Source organism: Cavia porcellus, unplaced genomic scaffold (assembly GCF_034190915.1).
Source record: "Cavia porcellus strain 051 isolate PalLab524CR breed Dunkin Hartley unplaced genomic scaffold, mCavPor4.1 scaffold_23, whole genome shotgun sequence".
NCBI classification, from domain to species: domain Eukaryota; kingdom Metazoa; phylum Chordata; class Mammalia; order Rodentia; family Caviidae; genus Cavia; species Cavia porcellus.
The window spans coordinates 44,651,700-44,667,573 of record NW_026947506.1 but is presented as its reverse complement, the minus strand read 5'-3'; the positions used below and the strand labels follow the sequence as shown (position 1 = coordinate 44,667,573).

Sequence of the window (15,874 nt, the reverse complement as noted above, 5' to 3'; positions counted from 1 at the left end):
CTTCTTCAAACACTTGACTTTGGAGGCCAGGAATCTTTCTGTGGACCTTACAGAAGCCCACTAGTTGGGTGACATTTGGTAGACTTGGCCAGCTTTCACCCTGGCTAACCCTGCACTTGGTACATTAGACACATTTTCACCCTGGATACAAAACCAGATTCCTACAACTTAAAAGAGCAGAAGTTTACGTTGGATCCCTCAGGGGGTTCAGTCCATGGTTAGCTGGCTCCAAGCCAGGAATATCATGAAGTGAGGGTGTGGAGGAACAAAACTGCTTAGTTCAAGGAACACACATACAAAATAAAGGCTTGAATCAAACAGAATCATCCAGAAAACCCAGCCAAATGTCATGCTCCCTGGTTTTGGAGCCTAGTACATATTATTCCACTGAGGGTAGACCAGGGAACAGTGCCAGAGAGCAAGGGTGAGAGACCAGGCATTGACCCCAAGACCATGTCCCCATGAGCCACCAGATGCACCCAACTCTATGCTCCACCACTGCCCCAAGCAGATCCCAAACTGACCCAGCTCCCTCTGCCCTAACTGCCACACTTGGCCTTTGACCAAACAACTCCAAAACCTCACAGCTCCTTTTGAAATATACCCTACAGCTTCCTGTCAGACATCTTCTATACAGAATAAGTGATCATTCTAAACTTAGCATAGGGGGTTAAAGTATTTGCCAAGTTTGTCTTGTTATTTTATACAGTGCAGAATCCTTACCAGGAATCAAGTTGCTCAGGTACCATCCACATAAAAAATAAAGGCTTGAGTCAAACAGAATCATCCAGCAAACCCAGCCAAATGTCATGCTCCCTGGTTCTGGAGCCTGGTACATATTATGCCACTGGATCCCTGGACAGAAAGAAAAGGTCAGTGTAAGAGCCATGTTTCCTCTTTGGCTATTCAGGGTGAGAGGAGTTTATCAGTCGTAGAAGCTTCAGGACAGCTAACTGGAGTTGAGACAAAAGGAGGTTGGTACCGTTAGCTATAACCGCTCAGAGGAAGAGGCAATGTGCAGGGTCTTCCGTCAGCTTCCATGGCATTGGTGCAGTGACAACTAACATCATGTTACCTATCGTCTACATCTTTAAAGGTGCTTGACTTAGACCTAATTTCACACAGTTATTAACAAAAACTCGTGTCTGGGGAAAATCAGCATTTTTAAATGTCTCCTTAAGAGCCCACATTCTATATTATAAATTTTTTCTGCCCTTGAAATTATGTAAATAATTATGTAAATAGGAGATCTAGGGTAAGAAAGAATCATTATTTTCTTACAAAATTTCACAATTTATTTCTTGACCAAAATATAAGCTAGGAAAACCATTCCTCTTTCTAATTTACTTAGGGTACTAAGGTACAACTTAATGAGTTGCGTGTATTGATCATGGTGTGCGTGTTGGAATTTGAACTGAAATATTCAAATGATCTGATGGTGGTCATTTTCCTTCTGTGGCTCCTTGATCCAGTTTGTTTCACAGTTTAACTTGAGAAATACAGAAGAAATCAGCAGGACTACTCATCTGTTCAAGGTATCTTCACACATCTTATATAAATTCTGAGAAGAGTAATTACCTGGCTAATGTAAATGTGGGATTGAGTTTTATTACAGCATCTATTCGGTCTATGTTAACAAAAACACATCCCAAATCCATATAAAAATATGAGAAATATATGTCTGTTCTGTTTAAGATTTTGGTCATCAAAATCTCAATGTAAGTTTAAAAAAAAAAAATCTCCCCCATCACTATTTTGAAAAATCACCTTAGGCCACATTAACAGGGACACAGCACATGGAGAAAGTTGGAAAAGACTGTCATGCTTGATTCTACCCAGGCTTCATCTGGGGCCAGAAGAAAAAAGTGGACAAACATGTGAGTGGGTGTCACATGCAGGGAGGACCTGGAGAGAAAGGGGAGCAGACCCAGGAAGACAGACCCAGCTCAGCAGTGCTACCCAAGGCAATGGGGTGCACCCATTCCTGGGGGAATTCAGATGGTTGGGGTGGCCTAAGGCAGACTCAGGCATGAGCTGGGTCGGTGGCCTGGACCCTCTGCAGCAATGCAGGTCAGAATTTTTCCAGATGGTTCTCAAAACCAGGGCATGAACAGGGAAACCCAGGACCAGGATCTCCGTCCACCTGCTCCACTGGAGACCAACTTCACATTTCCCAAACCAGAATCCCAGGGAGCTGCTTTCTGGAAAGGCATCCTCTCACCTGCCTCTTGTCCTTCCAAGAACGTGATGAAAAACACCCCTTGTCCAAAGGCCGTGGTCGAGAGGAGGCACTGGTCAGGGGTTGAAGAAGCGAGGAGAGAATAGCCTGTTAGTGTCTGATGGGTCCACAGGAACCCCGCAATGCTAAACACAAAGAGGCATCAGGATCCTCCTTCCAGTTCTGAGGATGCCGAGCCATGACTTTGGGCGGTAATTTCAATTATCTGAGCCGTAAAGGCTTCACAGACTATCAGTCTCCTCTGAAAAGCATGCTAAGCTGGCTTTTAACGCTGAAGGGCATTACTGCTCTTTACTGCAGTACTTGAAGCATCAGAATCCAAAACACTGTGTGTAAGACAAAGAGTGGGAGATGGAATGCAGCAGTTTACTGCTTCTGACTGAGAACTGGATGCCCTGGAGCACATCGCCGGCAGACTGACAGGCTGTGAAGTCCACGCAATGCTAGAAAGAACACGCCTGGGAAACGGTATTTTATCTGCAGTGGGGAGGTTCTGCTTGGGAGAGAAAAGGGGCCAGCACACAAGCATCTTACCCTTAAAACATACAGAGCACTGGGTTTCCATGTCTTTTTTCCACTTGCTAGAAAACATCTGAATATTCACAAAGGAAACCACCACTGTATGCATGAATCTTTTAAATTCAGGGATTAAAGGAAAGGCAAAGGCCTTAGAAAGCTCACACAGTTCATCAGTGACTCGGGGGGGTAAGGACCTCACTCAAGAAAGTGGTCCTCTGTGTGCCCATTATTTGAAAACCCATAATTAACACTAGTACAAAACCATTGGCTGCGGGTCATTGCAAATACGATGCAGGCTGCTCAGCTCGAGGAACTACTGTCAGTGGACTGAAAGCCAGCTGACTCTAACACGCCCTCAGTGCATATGCAGGCATATCTTGAGCATGTAGGCTCCAGCACTGAGCCACTTACTGGAGGTGGATAGAAACAGCGCTGCTTTCACAGCTACATTTTACTCCAGGCTCTGAGTAAGAATAAAAGAGGAGCACCTCCCAATGAGTAAGTGATGCAGTAGGGTTGTCAAGAAGTCTGTTGGGACCAAAGGAGTTTGAAAAGGCTTTAGAACTCCTTGGAGGCCCTGGGGTTCCAAGCCCAGGACTTCTAAGTCCAAGGTCTAGTGACTTAGAACCCCAGGATTCCTCAAGATGGTTCCACGCCTGTCTCCCACCAGACACCCGCAACCTGCTGCAGGAGCTGAAGGCCTCAGTTTTCTGATGTGAGTAAGAACAGATAGGCTACTGGTGCTGCAGAGGAGATCTACCTAACAGTGATATCCACTGCCTGACACATGGGTCAGTTTCTTGCTGTGGTCAGGCACTGTGCCTGCCAGACAATCGTCATAAAAGTACGTGGCATTCTCTCTTTTCTGTACTTTACACAGCAGATCCAAAAGACATTCACATTCTTTTTCAGGAGGTACATTCCATATGGATGAGAAGTTCTGATATTGCTAAGGGATTCTTTTACTTCTAAAATAGCTGTAGAAATCTATTTCTTTCCATGCATGAAACAGAGAAACTCCAGTTTCCTGGTGCTTCCCGAAAGGACATGCCAGAGTTGTCAGCGAGACTCTATTTACAAAAAAAAATGCACATTTTGAGCAGGCAGCCAAAGAAGCAATGTACTTTCAGTGAACTACCACCAAAACTTTGTCATTTGTGGGTAGAAAAAAAAAAAAATAAAGATATCAGGAAAGCCCGCATATATCTAAGAGTAATAAATTAGTGATTTAGGGGGGTGGCTGTTCTGATGTGCAAATGGCTATTTCAAATTGCCTTTCGCAGAACTGCCCACTTACCAGAAGCGTCTGGACAGCCAGGCTTAGTTGCTTGTGCAGAACCAGCAGGACTATGTAGGGCAGGAAGCTGATGAGGTACACTAGGCTAGTGCAGAGGGCGGCTGTGTTAGCTTGGCTGAAAAATGCACTTAAGAAGTAACTCAGCATGATGGCTGACACCCCGAAGTCCAGGAGGAAGAGGAAGAGGATGAAGGCATTGCTGTGTGTGAAGATGCCACTGGCTTTTAGAATGATGGCCACAGTGGCGCTGCTCAGGGTGAGCATGGCCATGTTCTCCAGGAGCCAGGCCAGAAAGTGGATGGCTGGGTGGACGCCCATCATCTGCAGGTACTGTGGACCGGGAAACGAGGTCACAGTGTGGCACAGGATGGTGGGGGGAGTCAGTGTCCAGCACCCTGGGGAGGACACTTCCCTCTAGAGCTGGGTGTGGGGCTCTCACAAGCACCTCACCAAGTGGGTCATCACCACCTTAGAGACAGGAGGTGTGAGCATGCTGTCCCTGGTGAGGACACAGGAAGGCAGGGATGGCAGCAGGTGGCCAAGACCTCAGGTCAGCCCAGCACAGCCACAGCCTTGCTGTGATCTCAGGTTTGCTGGGGTTTGTAGTTTTTAATACCATGCTTCATTTTGTTTGTGCTGGTTTTGTTTAATAAAGAAAGAGACAAAGAAGGCAAACCGGTGCTTGCACTCTGCAGTCTGGTGGGTCCCTGAGTGGGCTCAGGAATGTGTTTAGCAAAATAATCCACATAGAAATAATGAAAATAAAATGAAGTCTTCCATGCCCTCTCCCATCTGCTTATCCATCACTCTGTGATACTCTGGGTGTGGGTTCCCTATGCGTATAGGGAGAAAAACTGAGCTGAGCGTGTATAATCCCAGCACTCTGGGAGGCTGAGGCAGGAGAAATGCACATTTAAGTCTAGCTGGAGTAGCTTGGTGACTCAGCAAGACCCTGTTTCAGATTTAGAAATAAACCACTGATGGGATCCTAGCTCAGGGCAAAGGCCTGAGCTCAGTCTCAATCATGGTACCACCAAAGAAATAAAAATTCAGGCAAATAATAACCCTGGCCACCAGTCTCCACTTGAAGAGGGAGGAAATGCAGCCATCCCTGAGCAGAGAGCCTAGAAAAGGGAAATAGCACACATCACAGTGACACAGCCTCTGCACAGCTTGGAACACTGATAATAAGTACTTAGAGGCAAAGAGTGCACAGCTACAGTCACCTGGCCTCACCCTCTGCAGGGACCTGTGGGCAGTCCCATCTCCCAGGCACTGTCACCCATTCACACTCTCAAAAGCCATCAGTAGAGGTAAAAGCCTTGGCTGTGGTTTTCGGGGCTTTATGCCCAGGGAGACCACCCCGGACCCCAGCAAGGGACAGGAGCAGGACACTGCAGGGCTCCCTGCCCGCCCTTCCACCCCCAGCCAGGAGGCCCTTTACCTCCTCTATCTGGATCTCCCGCTCATACACCAGCTTCCGCACCATGCTGGCCACGGACACCATCCAAGTCAGCATCATGATGAGTGGGAAGAAGAACCCGACATTGTTCAGAAACCTGGAAAGATACAGTCAGTGGGCACCACGGTTCTATCAAAGTCAGGCACTAGAAGGATGAAGTACCAGTGGGAACTTCACCATATTTCCCTTCAAGGCTATGTGCACTCCAGACCCATGACCTGAGCATCTGGCTGTGACCACTGTCCTGGCTGCTGAGGATACGACCCGGAGGAGACCCACGCAGGGCATGCAGCTGGTTCCAGGTCCCCCAGAGCCCAACCTGCATCCTCTGCCCCCTGCTTCACGCAGAGAGGCTGAAAGGAAGGAATCATGCCATAAGCCCTCAATCAGTGACCCCAGCAACCGAGTCCCAGCACCCACAAAATACATGCAAATCGGCAAGTGAGCGCCTCCATTCTGTTTCTCCTACACTCGCTGTTCAGCCCACTCAGACTGGGCTCCATGTCTAATCCAGAACGAGGACACAGTGACAGCTGTGTCCTTGGGTTTAGCTCTGGTCCCCCACATCGCAGCCTCATGAACAAGGCCACGCTGGCTGACCCTCCTTCCCTCCTTGCATTGCTCTAGGCTGCTGAGCAATCCTCACCTGTCCACCCACTATAGCGTTCCCTCTCCCTGCTCTCCAGTGAGAACCCTTGGCAAGTTAGTTATTTTATTCATCACTAAGATCAACTGAAGTTTGGAGCCACAGGATTGGGCCCAGGGTACACCAGTGAATGAAACAGGTAAAGGTCCCACCAAGGCCTCTATCCACTCTAGAATATGGGAGGGGGAAATAAGCCAATCAGCCAAGAGCTGCTCCCTGAACACAGTGAGCAGTGAGGGAGGCGGGGAAAGCAGTGGCTGCAGCCAATGGGAGAAGAACACTTGTAGGACAGGGGAGGGGGCCGGAAGAAGCAGGTGAGCAGGGAGCAGAAACAAGGAAAGGAGGAGCCCTGAGGTGTCTGCAGGCAGGAGGTGCAGGGTCAGAGGCAGCTTCGAGGGTCCAGTCAGCAGCAGCCCCAGCCTGAGCAAGAGAGAGTGGGCAGAGCACTGGCGGCCCAGAGCCTACAGGGATTCGTGCACACAGGGTAAGCCCTGGATTTTAGCAAACAGGGAGACACCACCAAAGGGTTTGCAGAGGAGAGGAACACAGAGAGAAGACGTCACCAGGAACGTAGTTTGTCTTCTTAGATTTTGCTTTCCCTTTTCAGTACTTGGACTGAATCCAGAACTTTCACAGTGAGCAACACCCTCAGTCTTTTCTTTATTTCATTTATTTTCAGTTAGGGTCTGGCTGAGTGACTAAGTTGCCCAGGCTGGGTTCAAGCTTCAGCCCAGAGTGCTCAGATGATGGCAGGTATCTGGTTTCTACTAATACCACTGGATGGAGGATGTCAGTGGCATGAAGGGGGAGGCCTGGGAGAGAGGGTTGGGAGGCCCCATGTGCCTGGGCTTTCTGGGTAGGAGACCCAGAACTTCTGCTGAGGTCCAGGTCAGCCTTGCAAATGAGGATCCTGGATCAGTATCATGAGGCACCTCAGAGCACTCAGCACAGCAGGCCACCTGCTGGGGACCTGGTGGCCCGGTCACAGCAGAAGCTGAGTCTCCCTGTTCCTCTCTCTGGGGCCAGGTCTGGCACTGAGAGGAAGCCAGCTGTGCTGCTGAGTATATTCCTGAGTTCCATATCCACTGTGTCCTTCCGCTCTGTACTGAATTTCACGTTTCACTGAGGATGAGTGAACCTCTGTTTTCATTCATTTTTCAGCTGCAGACAACTGTTATGACTTGGTGAACCCTGTCAGCCACCACAGGAAAGCTAAGTGAAGGCAGCTTACCCAGTCCTCTGCTGTGTGGGGAGCAGGGTGGTTTTTGGTGATTTTTAAATCATTTTTGGTAGCATTCTGAAGAGGTAGAGGGCTATAAAATGGAAGCCACACACATATCCACCAAGCCAAAGCTGACTGTCCTCCCAGAGAGGCATAACCGCCACAAAGCCAAACCCCAAGGATTGTAAAGTTCAAAGTCACTCACAGTTGGTTTATTGGGGGGACAGGGTTCAAAAGGTTGTTTTTTTGTGAACTTCTCTGTTTCTAAAAGACCAGGGGTGGACAGATACTGAATTTATTCTCTCAGTGACTTCCATCTCAGGAAAGCCAGTGAGAATCATGCTCAGATAATACCCGAAGTCCTACTTCCGAAAGCCTCTAAAATCACAGTGCTGAGAATCCACACTGGCTGCATCCTGTGGACACTCAGGTCTGTGAAGGACAAAGCCACCAGAGCTCAGAGTCACACCCAGCCAACCCCGGTCTTCTGGAGCAAGTGCTTGTGGCCAGGGCTTCCGTACTGCACACACTGCAGAGCTGTGGGGGAGAGAGACAGTGTAAACCAAGCAGAGAGGAGAGACGCAGCCACACTGCACAGTCTCTGTAGCTGTTACATCAAAAACCGGCAAGAAGGGGAGAAATGTACCTTCCAGCTTTGTTAAACTTTTGGAAAAGACATCCAAGAACCAGAGAAGGCTTCCAGTGACAATCACACTTGTGTAAGGGTCACACAAACAGTGTAAGTAAAGAACACTTCAATCGTTCCCTCCGCAGACCTCAGAAGGAATCTTGATAGTGGAATTCTCAAAAGTTGGCGGAACAGTCTGTACAGGAGGTACATACAGCCGCATGGAAGTGAGGGTCAAGAGGCATTTTAAATTGGGAAATGGAGGAGCCACCTGGCCCCTGCACCCTATTTCCATAGAAACACACAGCAAGTCTACGTGAAGAATCCACACACTTGCAAGGAAGCTGCCTCTCCTTGTAGAAGTAAGACAGCCTCTGAGTTCTGCAGCCACTGATGGCTCCTGGTCCTCCCCACCAGGTGGACCTTCTCACGAAACCTGAGCAGGAGCACATGATTTGTTCCAGAGGAGTAACCACCGCAGAGACAGAAGTCTATCAAAGTGCAACTAACAGTCACACCACTATGAATGAATGAAGAATTCATGCCAAAAATGATGGTGACACAGAGCAGATGAAAATAAGGAAAATATTCTTGCCACCAATTCCAAAATATCTAATAAAGCAAACTCCTCTATAAGGAATACCACACAGTACAGCTGTTGGAATCAGGTAGGAGATAACAAAATGGCAAAAAATATGAATTTTAAGTTGGAAGATCTTAAAAAGAAGTAGACATAAAATTATAACTATCAAACAAAAAAACTGGAGGAGAAAGTGACCATGGCTCAAATACTATAAGGACATAAAAACATATATAGTAAGTACAACCATAAGAAATAAACAGTTCAAAAGAATTGGAGAAAAGTTATGGACAGAAACACTGGGGGAAGAAATGTGTATCACTGAAGTCCAGAAAGAAATAAAACAGAACACAGGAAAATGATCAGGTTGGTAAACCTCCAATGCGTCAAAGGTGTGGGGAGTAATTGAGACCTAAAATGTTGCTCAGAAGCTTCACAGGTTTCGCTAATGTGGGCTGCACTACCCCGCTGTGGTGGCTTTATCCCTTGATGAGTTCAGTATTCCATGCAGCCTTAGGAGGTTGCTTGGAGCGGGCAGGTCACTGGGGTTGGGACCTGGAAGTCCACACCCAGGCCCAGTCTCCTCCCTTCCCTCTCTGCTTCCTGGCTGCCTCCCTCCTCTAGGCTTCCCCACCTCACCCTCTCTGCCTTGGAGCCAGCATACTAAGGACTGAACCCTTTAAAAAAACGCGAGTCAAAATAAACTTTTCCTTTACCACTGTGGGTGTCAGGTGTTCTGTCACAGTGATGAGAAAGCCACTGACTGGGTTTCCACAAAGGAAACTGTGAACTGGCAGATTCAAAGGACTCATTGTTTGAAGGAAAACTGTCCTGGCACAGACAACAATGTTATGTATTCTGCTAAATATCTTGAATTTTAAACTTACTGGCAACTGGTCAAAATTAGAGTCAAGTATGAGAAAAATATCAAGAATTCTCTACAATATATTAGAGGTCAAAAATAATGACCTTTTCAAAAGGTATTTAATGACCTATTTTTTAAACGTATTTAAGAAATGTTGGAGTGAAGCATTTCATGCCCCACTGAGGTATCTTCCCCAGGACTGGGTTCTCCCAGGCCTAACCTGGTAGGCAGGTCAGCAATCAGCAGCCCACTCAAGGCCTGGACACTGATTGCAAAGCTGTGGGAGCCCTGGACGAAGGTCAGCCCCCAGCAAGTGGGGAAGCGGGACCCGGCTTATCCCCTGTGACTGCCACAGGGAGACTGACGTACTGGATGCCAGAACTCATTGTGTTGTCTGGTGAACTCATAAGGGAATTATTAGAGGACCAATCTCAGCCTCTGGATGAGGGCTGGTAAACCACAGTGTAAGGGGTAATGGCCCACAGTGAGCACCTTTTCCAGTAAGAGAAAGAGAAAAACAAAACCAGAAGTTAAAAGTGCTAAGGCACTTGGGAAATGTTATATTCCCTGAATGCAGTGGGAGGATGAGGAGCCAAGGGATGGAGAACAGGCGGTGAGGCTCGGAGAAAAACTAGCTTGGTGCAAGACAGAAACAAAAGGATAATTTTTCTTCTTATTAGCAAGTGGAAGCGAAGTGTCTTGGCAGTGAGGTAATAACACCACCCAGTGTGTGTCTCGGCAGCATATGCGATAATAAAACCAGCTAAACTTCATAGCAGAGTGGAGAGGGTGTGTGATAAAATAAGAGAACAGTTCGCTTTCATTTCTCAGTGCACTGATATTCTTTATACAAATCAGAACTCAAAGGAACCACTGGGACAATAATAAAGAGCAAAACATTACCACAAATTTGCTTAAAAAGTAAAATCATAAGTGTAGGAGAGCCCGTGCGTGCGTGCGTGCATGTGTGTGTGTGTGTGTGTGTGTGTGTGTACAGGCAGAGCAGTCTAAGAAAGGGGGGAAGGAAGTCAGCCATGGGTGAGCCTGGAAATAGGTTTGACCTAAGCATTCAAGCCTCTTGGAAAGGATGCTCACATCTTCACAAACATTTAATTGTCCCATTTCTTTTTCTGCAGGAAGCCTCTCCTCCATTTACATTTTAATAACCCTGGTTAGTGGTGTCTTGGCTGCCACTTGCCTCCATCAGCACAACCCTGTGAGTTCAAAGGTGTGAGACAGAGCAGCCTGCTGGATCAAAGTCACTCTGCAGGGAGCACCACCCAGGGAAATAGCACAGGGACTTGGATCTCAGTGTGGGAGGGTGGTGATTTCTAGGCCCCTTCCCACATCGCCCTGACCCTGCCCATTTCCCTGGCCCCCACTGCCCACTCCTGCAACCTGTCACCCCTGCCAGCCCGCTCAGCCCTCAGCATCCCTCAGAACTGGAACCCAGGACGTGGCAGGGGCCCCCCAAAGGGGAGCACTAGTGCCATGGCCCATGGTTTTTCTCCCTGTGTCCTCTGTTGGTCCCTTCTGCTCTCTGTGACTCGGTGGGGAATGTCAGGGAGGGGCAAGGTGCTCAGTGAGCCTACACCTCTCTGAGTATGACATTCCCTGCCTCAACCCATCTGGGTTTCCGCACATGCAGATGAGGACTGAGAAGACAGAGAAGCCCACTGCTCTAGCTTCCTGTCTGTTCACAGAGCCTGCCCCATTCTTCCCCAGGTCTGGGCTTTTCTCAAGCCTCACCAGGTAGGCAGCTCAGCAATCAGCAGCCCATTCAAGGCCAGGACACTGATTGCAAAGCTATCAGAGCTCTGTGCCAAAGTTCTGCGGACCAGTAAATGGCAAAGCTGGAACTCTATTTAGCTTCCAGAGCAGAAACCCCAGGAGCTCTAAAGAAATCAGCCAACCTCAAAAGCAAGCCTCACACTGGGGACCTAGATCTGCAAAGAGGCAACTGTAAGGTCTCAGACTTAGACTTCTGGGCAGTAAAATTCCTCCCTCAAGGAGTCCTCCCAGATGTCCACCCACATGGGTGAGTGCATGAAGCCAGTAGTGACCAATGGCTCTCGGCACCCCCAGAGCCTTAGGGCTAATCTTCCTCCTTTCTGCTCCTCCTGTCCTATTCACTTTCCTTTCTGAGACAACACACCTGATGCCTGCAGCTTAGGGTTGTTTTGGATCACAGTTTAGTTCATTGTCAGCCAGCTCCGAGGCAGAAAGCACATGGTGGAAGGGTCAGGCGGAAAAGAGCTGCTCACATCATGGTGACCAGGAAGCAGACTGGAGGGGGAATAAATGCTTCCAGGTCACACCCCAGTGACCACCCCCACAGGCCCCACTCCCGCAAGGGCACAGTCAGCCCTGAACTTATGCGTGAATGAATCCACTTTGAGCATGCCAACCCCAAGATCCAACCACCTTTCACTCACACCACCCCTGAATGCACGAGGCTTTGGAGGGGACATTCTAATTTGCACCCATGAACCACAGCACTTTAGTAAGTTACGAAGGCAACATTAAGGACTCTGTGAAGCTGTGAGTGTCTTACATGCCAGAAGTGTGCCCTGGTCATCTGTGTATCGCTGCCCAGCACCGAGGAAACTCATGTTCTGCAGCAGGCTTGAAACAAAAATTTTTAACAGATGGACAGAGCAGGACTAAGTATGTAACTGAAGGGCCACCCCCATCCAGACTGTGCGATGTCTCTGAGTGAGGCTGCTGGGGTCCCTAGCTAGGGTCACTGTTCACCTGCAGAAATGCACCATGTAGGACAAAACAGGAAGCACCTGGCCCAGGCAACGCGCATCTCTGCCACTCCTCAATCTCCACTCTGCCCATACGCACCCACACCCAGCCGCAGTGCTGGGAGACCCCTGCCCACCAGGACCAGCAGCCAGTGTCTCCTGCTCATGACCCAGCTCAGAGTGCAGTGACCAGAAGGAGCCAGAGAGCAGCACAGGAGACGATAGGCCAAGAAAATGTCTCCAAGAAATGTTCTTTTCTTTCTCAAATAAAAGAATTTCAGGATAATTTTTGCTTTTTGTTTGCTGAAACAATGTTTATCAGCCGGCTTGTTCTTTAAAGCCACACATTAAACGTCTGCAATCCTTGGTTGAAATGTGAAAGGCACTGAGGTTCCAGTTCTAAAAGTACCCTTATCCTGGACTGAGTGTCAGTTAAAACGGCCCCCGTGATCACTGCTCATGGACGCAAGGCAGATGGGAAGATTAGATTGGACCACAAAACCCTGGCCCTCGCAAGTTCTGTGATTTCAGCATTTACTAATGCTGGTGTCTTCAAAGAATGGGACCTGGGCTGCTGATGGATGTTACACAGACAGAAAGAGACAGACAGACAGGCAGGCGGGCAGAAGTGTGACATAAACAGGCTTTGTCACTGTGGCCACTCTGCTAGGACCGGACCTGCATTAAGATACTGCGCTCCCTGAGACTTCTTCTCCCTCGAGTCCTTGAGAACACAGCTGCCCTTCTCTTCCTGAGGTGGCCTGCTCCGGTGCGGCACTCCTGAGGACGCCTCCCACTCACATGTTCTCTTGCCTGAGCTGCTGGACTTGGACTCCACTGTCACCTCTAGCTCCTCTGGAATCCATTCAGGTTTTCAGTGTCCCAGAAGGTTTTCACCCGCCCTAACCTCCCCAAGGACATGCACGCCCACAGCTAAGTCCAGAGGTCAATGGTCGCCTTGGCCTTACTTGGCCCACGAGTCCACTCTTGAACCTTCCCGTCCTGTGGCTCCCCCTGCCTGGGTCCACCTTCAAGCTCCTTCTGAGCTGGGGGATTCTCAGTCCCCTCCTCCCAGCCTCTCTGAGGTGAGGCCTGGGCTTGGCGCTGGCCTCTAGTGTCACCAGCTGTGTTCTCTCCCACAGTCACAGCCACCAACCTCAGAGCCCCAACACCGTCCAAATGGAAGACTCAAACTAACACATCCAATAGGGTAGATCAGACTCCTGCAGAAACCTCACCACCTTCTCTGGGCTTCTAAAAGCAAGTCTGACAAGTGCAAAACTACACTTCTATTCCCTTCCTCTGAGCCTTCTCCACCAACGGGCTTTCCTCTCCTAGTTCAGTGTCACTCCAGAGACCGAGGTAACCGGGCTGAGATGGAGTCTTTTGGGTACTGCTACCATGTGCTGGTTCTGCTCAGAATGCATTCTGAACCTGACCAGGATGGGCAGTCTCTCCCCTGGGTTATTACAGGAGCCTCCCAGATAAGGGCATGGTTCCGCAGGTGATCCCCAAACCCTTCCTCACAGAGGTCCTGAGCAGGACATTAATGGAGTCAGGCAGGAGACAGGTCACCTAGCCGCCCAGTCTGCTCTGCTCTGTGCGCTCACCGTCTTTCTCTCGCCCTTCTGCACTCCACACACTCCAAGCCACTCCTATCCCAGGGCCTTTGCTCTGACTTCCCATTTGGTCTGGGACACATGTCATGCTCTGTTTCTGTCTCTGTGTCTGCCTGAAGATTCCCTTCAGGGCTGGGCAGCCCCTGACCACACTAACAACCCCAGAGAACTCAGGCTCCTCTCCCTCCTCACGCCTCTGTTTCTGCTTCGCCCATGCCCAGCACCCACACTACCTCTACTTGCTTCTTACTGCATTTGTCACTCTGTGTCCCTGAGCTGTCAGCACCACAAAGGCCGCAGTGGTTTTTATCTTTCACCTTCCCCAATTCACCCCAGACCTAGCGGCTGACAGACAGCACACAAATGGCACTGAATACAGGAATGAATCAATGAGCAGCAGTCACTCAGTAAGCAGCAGGAAGTGTCCAACACTTCCCACAGGCGTGGTCAGAACCAATGCTTGGGCGGCCTTGCCTGTGACGGACCCCAGCTGTGTATCAATCCGGGCAGCACAAGGGCCTCGGACGGAACACCTGGGCCCTGCACCAGCCCCGGCTCATGACACCTGCGCCCTGCAGGGCCCATGGTCTGTTAGCTCCACAGCAGAAATATCATGGTGGAAGGGTGTTGGAGGAAACCTGCTCAACCCTTGGCTGGCAGGAAGTAAAAAGAGAAGGGAGAGATGTCCTTCTGGGTCACACCCCAGGGACCACCTCCAACCAGACCCCACCTCCTTACAACACAGTCAGCTCTGAACCCATCCCTGGCTGAGTCTGCTGGTGAGTGGGGCACCCATGACCTAGCAGCTCCGGGGACATCTTGGTTCTTTAGCATAATGCCACCTGTCCCACAAAGGGGCTCCAATCACCTGGAGAGGAGTTACAATCTGCCTGCTGACCAGCTGCTGTGCCCCAGGGTGGGACGTGCATGAGCTGTTATCTGCAGTGACCACTGAAGGACAAGTGTCTGTCCTTGTTCTCATAGCTAGGATGACACTCAAACCCGTCCCTTTAATAACCTCACATTCAGCAGCTCACTTTCCACTGTGCATTTCAAGTGAGCTTCAGAAGGTGCCAGTATCAGAGCTAACAGGGGGCACAGCCAGGGACCCACGGCCTGTGTAGCAGATGTTAAGGTGCAGGATGTTGAGGACGACATTCATCAAGCACAAAGGAAGTAGCCTGCAGCAGGGTAGCTCCCCTCTTCTGACATACATTGTTTTTGAGTACTTACTCTGGGTGACTATGGAAAAACTCAAGGCTCTTCCCTCATCACCCACTCCCATGAGAGCCCTTCAGGGTATCTGCGGCGATGCCCACTCACAGGTCACTGGTGTGGCACGGGTAGGGCGCTGCCTGCGTCTGAGCAGTCGGCTCCAGGACTTCCTGCCCGGTCTGCACCTCGACAATGGCCCTTTCGATCATGTCTTGCAGCGGCACAAAGATGTAGTTGTATTTGAACCCGTCGGCTGGCAGACTCTGAGGATGGAACTTCCACGAAGGGTTTTTTATCATATCCGTCCTCATGCTGTGTAAGATGCTGGTGCGAATCGTGTACGTGACGTGGGGCAGCAATTGGAGAGACCCTGAGCCCAAGCTCTTTCCCACGGAGGACGCATTGAAGATGACACCTGGTGGCAGAGAAGGGCAGGTCAACACAAGCAGAGCTCAGGGAAGGTGCATACCTCCCCCTTCCCCCTTCCTCCCCCTGTCCCTCCCTCTCTGTCTTCCCCTCTCCCTCCTCCTCCTGCAGGAGGGGGTCCAGGTTCAGACTCACAGGCTTCTGGGGGTAACACAGAACCAAGACCTCTCTCTCAGTCTGACGGACCATTATACTTTCAGTTTAATCGCATTGTGGTACCACCCACACAAAACATTGTGCGTTTTTTTCAGGACTTGAAAAATTATGCAAGGCTATTCAAATGGTAACCAGCATCTCTTCCGGTGAGTTGCAGACATGACTGGAGGCACAGGTCCGTCCTCCATGATAATGTCCATTCACAACTTAAGCATAAGGATCGTGTTCTGTGCCAAATGGATTCTTTGAG

General features: G+C 49.6%; 1 protein-coding gene across 1 annotated transcript in view; it reads right to left on the bottom strand.

Moving 5' to 3' along the window:
* Abca13 (ATP binding cassette subfamily A member 13) overlaps positions 1 to 15,874 on the bottom strand; it is a 312,721-nt gene that overhangs the window by 170,906 nt on the left and 125,941 nt on the right. The window contains 5 exon segments of the mRNA XM_063233618.1: positions 724 to 855; positions 2,222 to 2,291; positions 4,056 to 4,385; positions 5,500 to 5,614; positions 15,151 to 15,457. Of these exon segments, the coding sequence (XP_063089688.1) occupies positions 724 to 855; positions 2,222 to 2,291; positions 4,056 to 4,385; positions 5,500 to 5,614; positions 15,151 to 15,457 (954 nt within the window).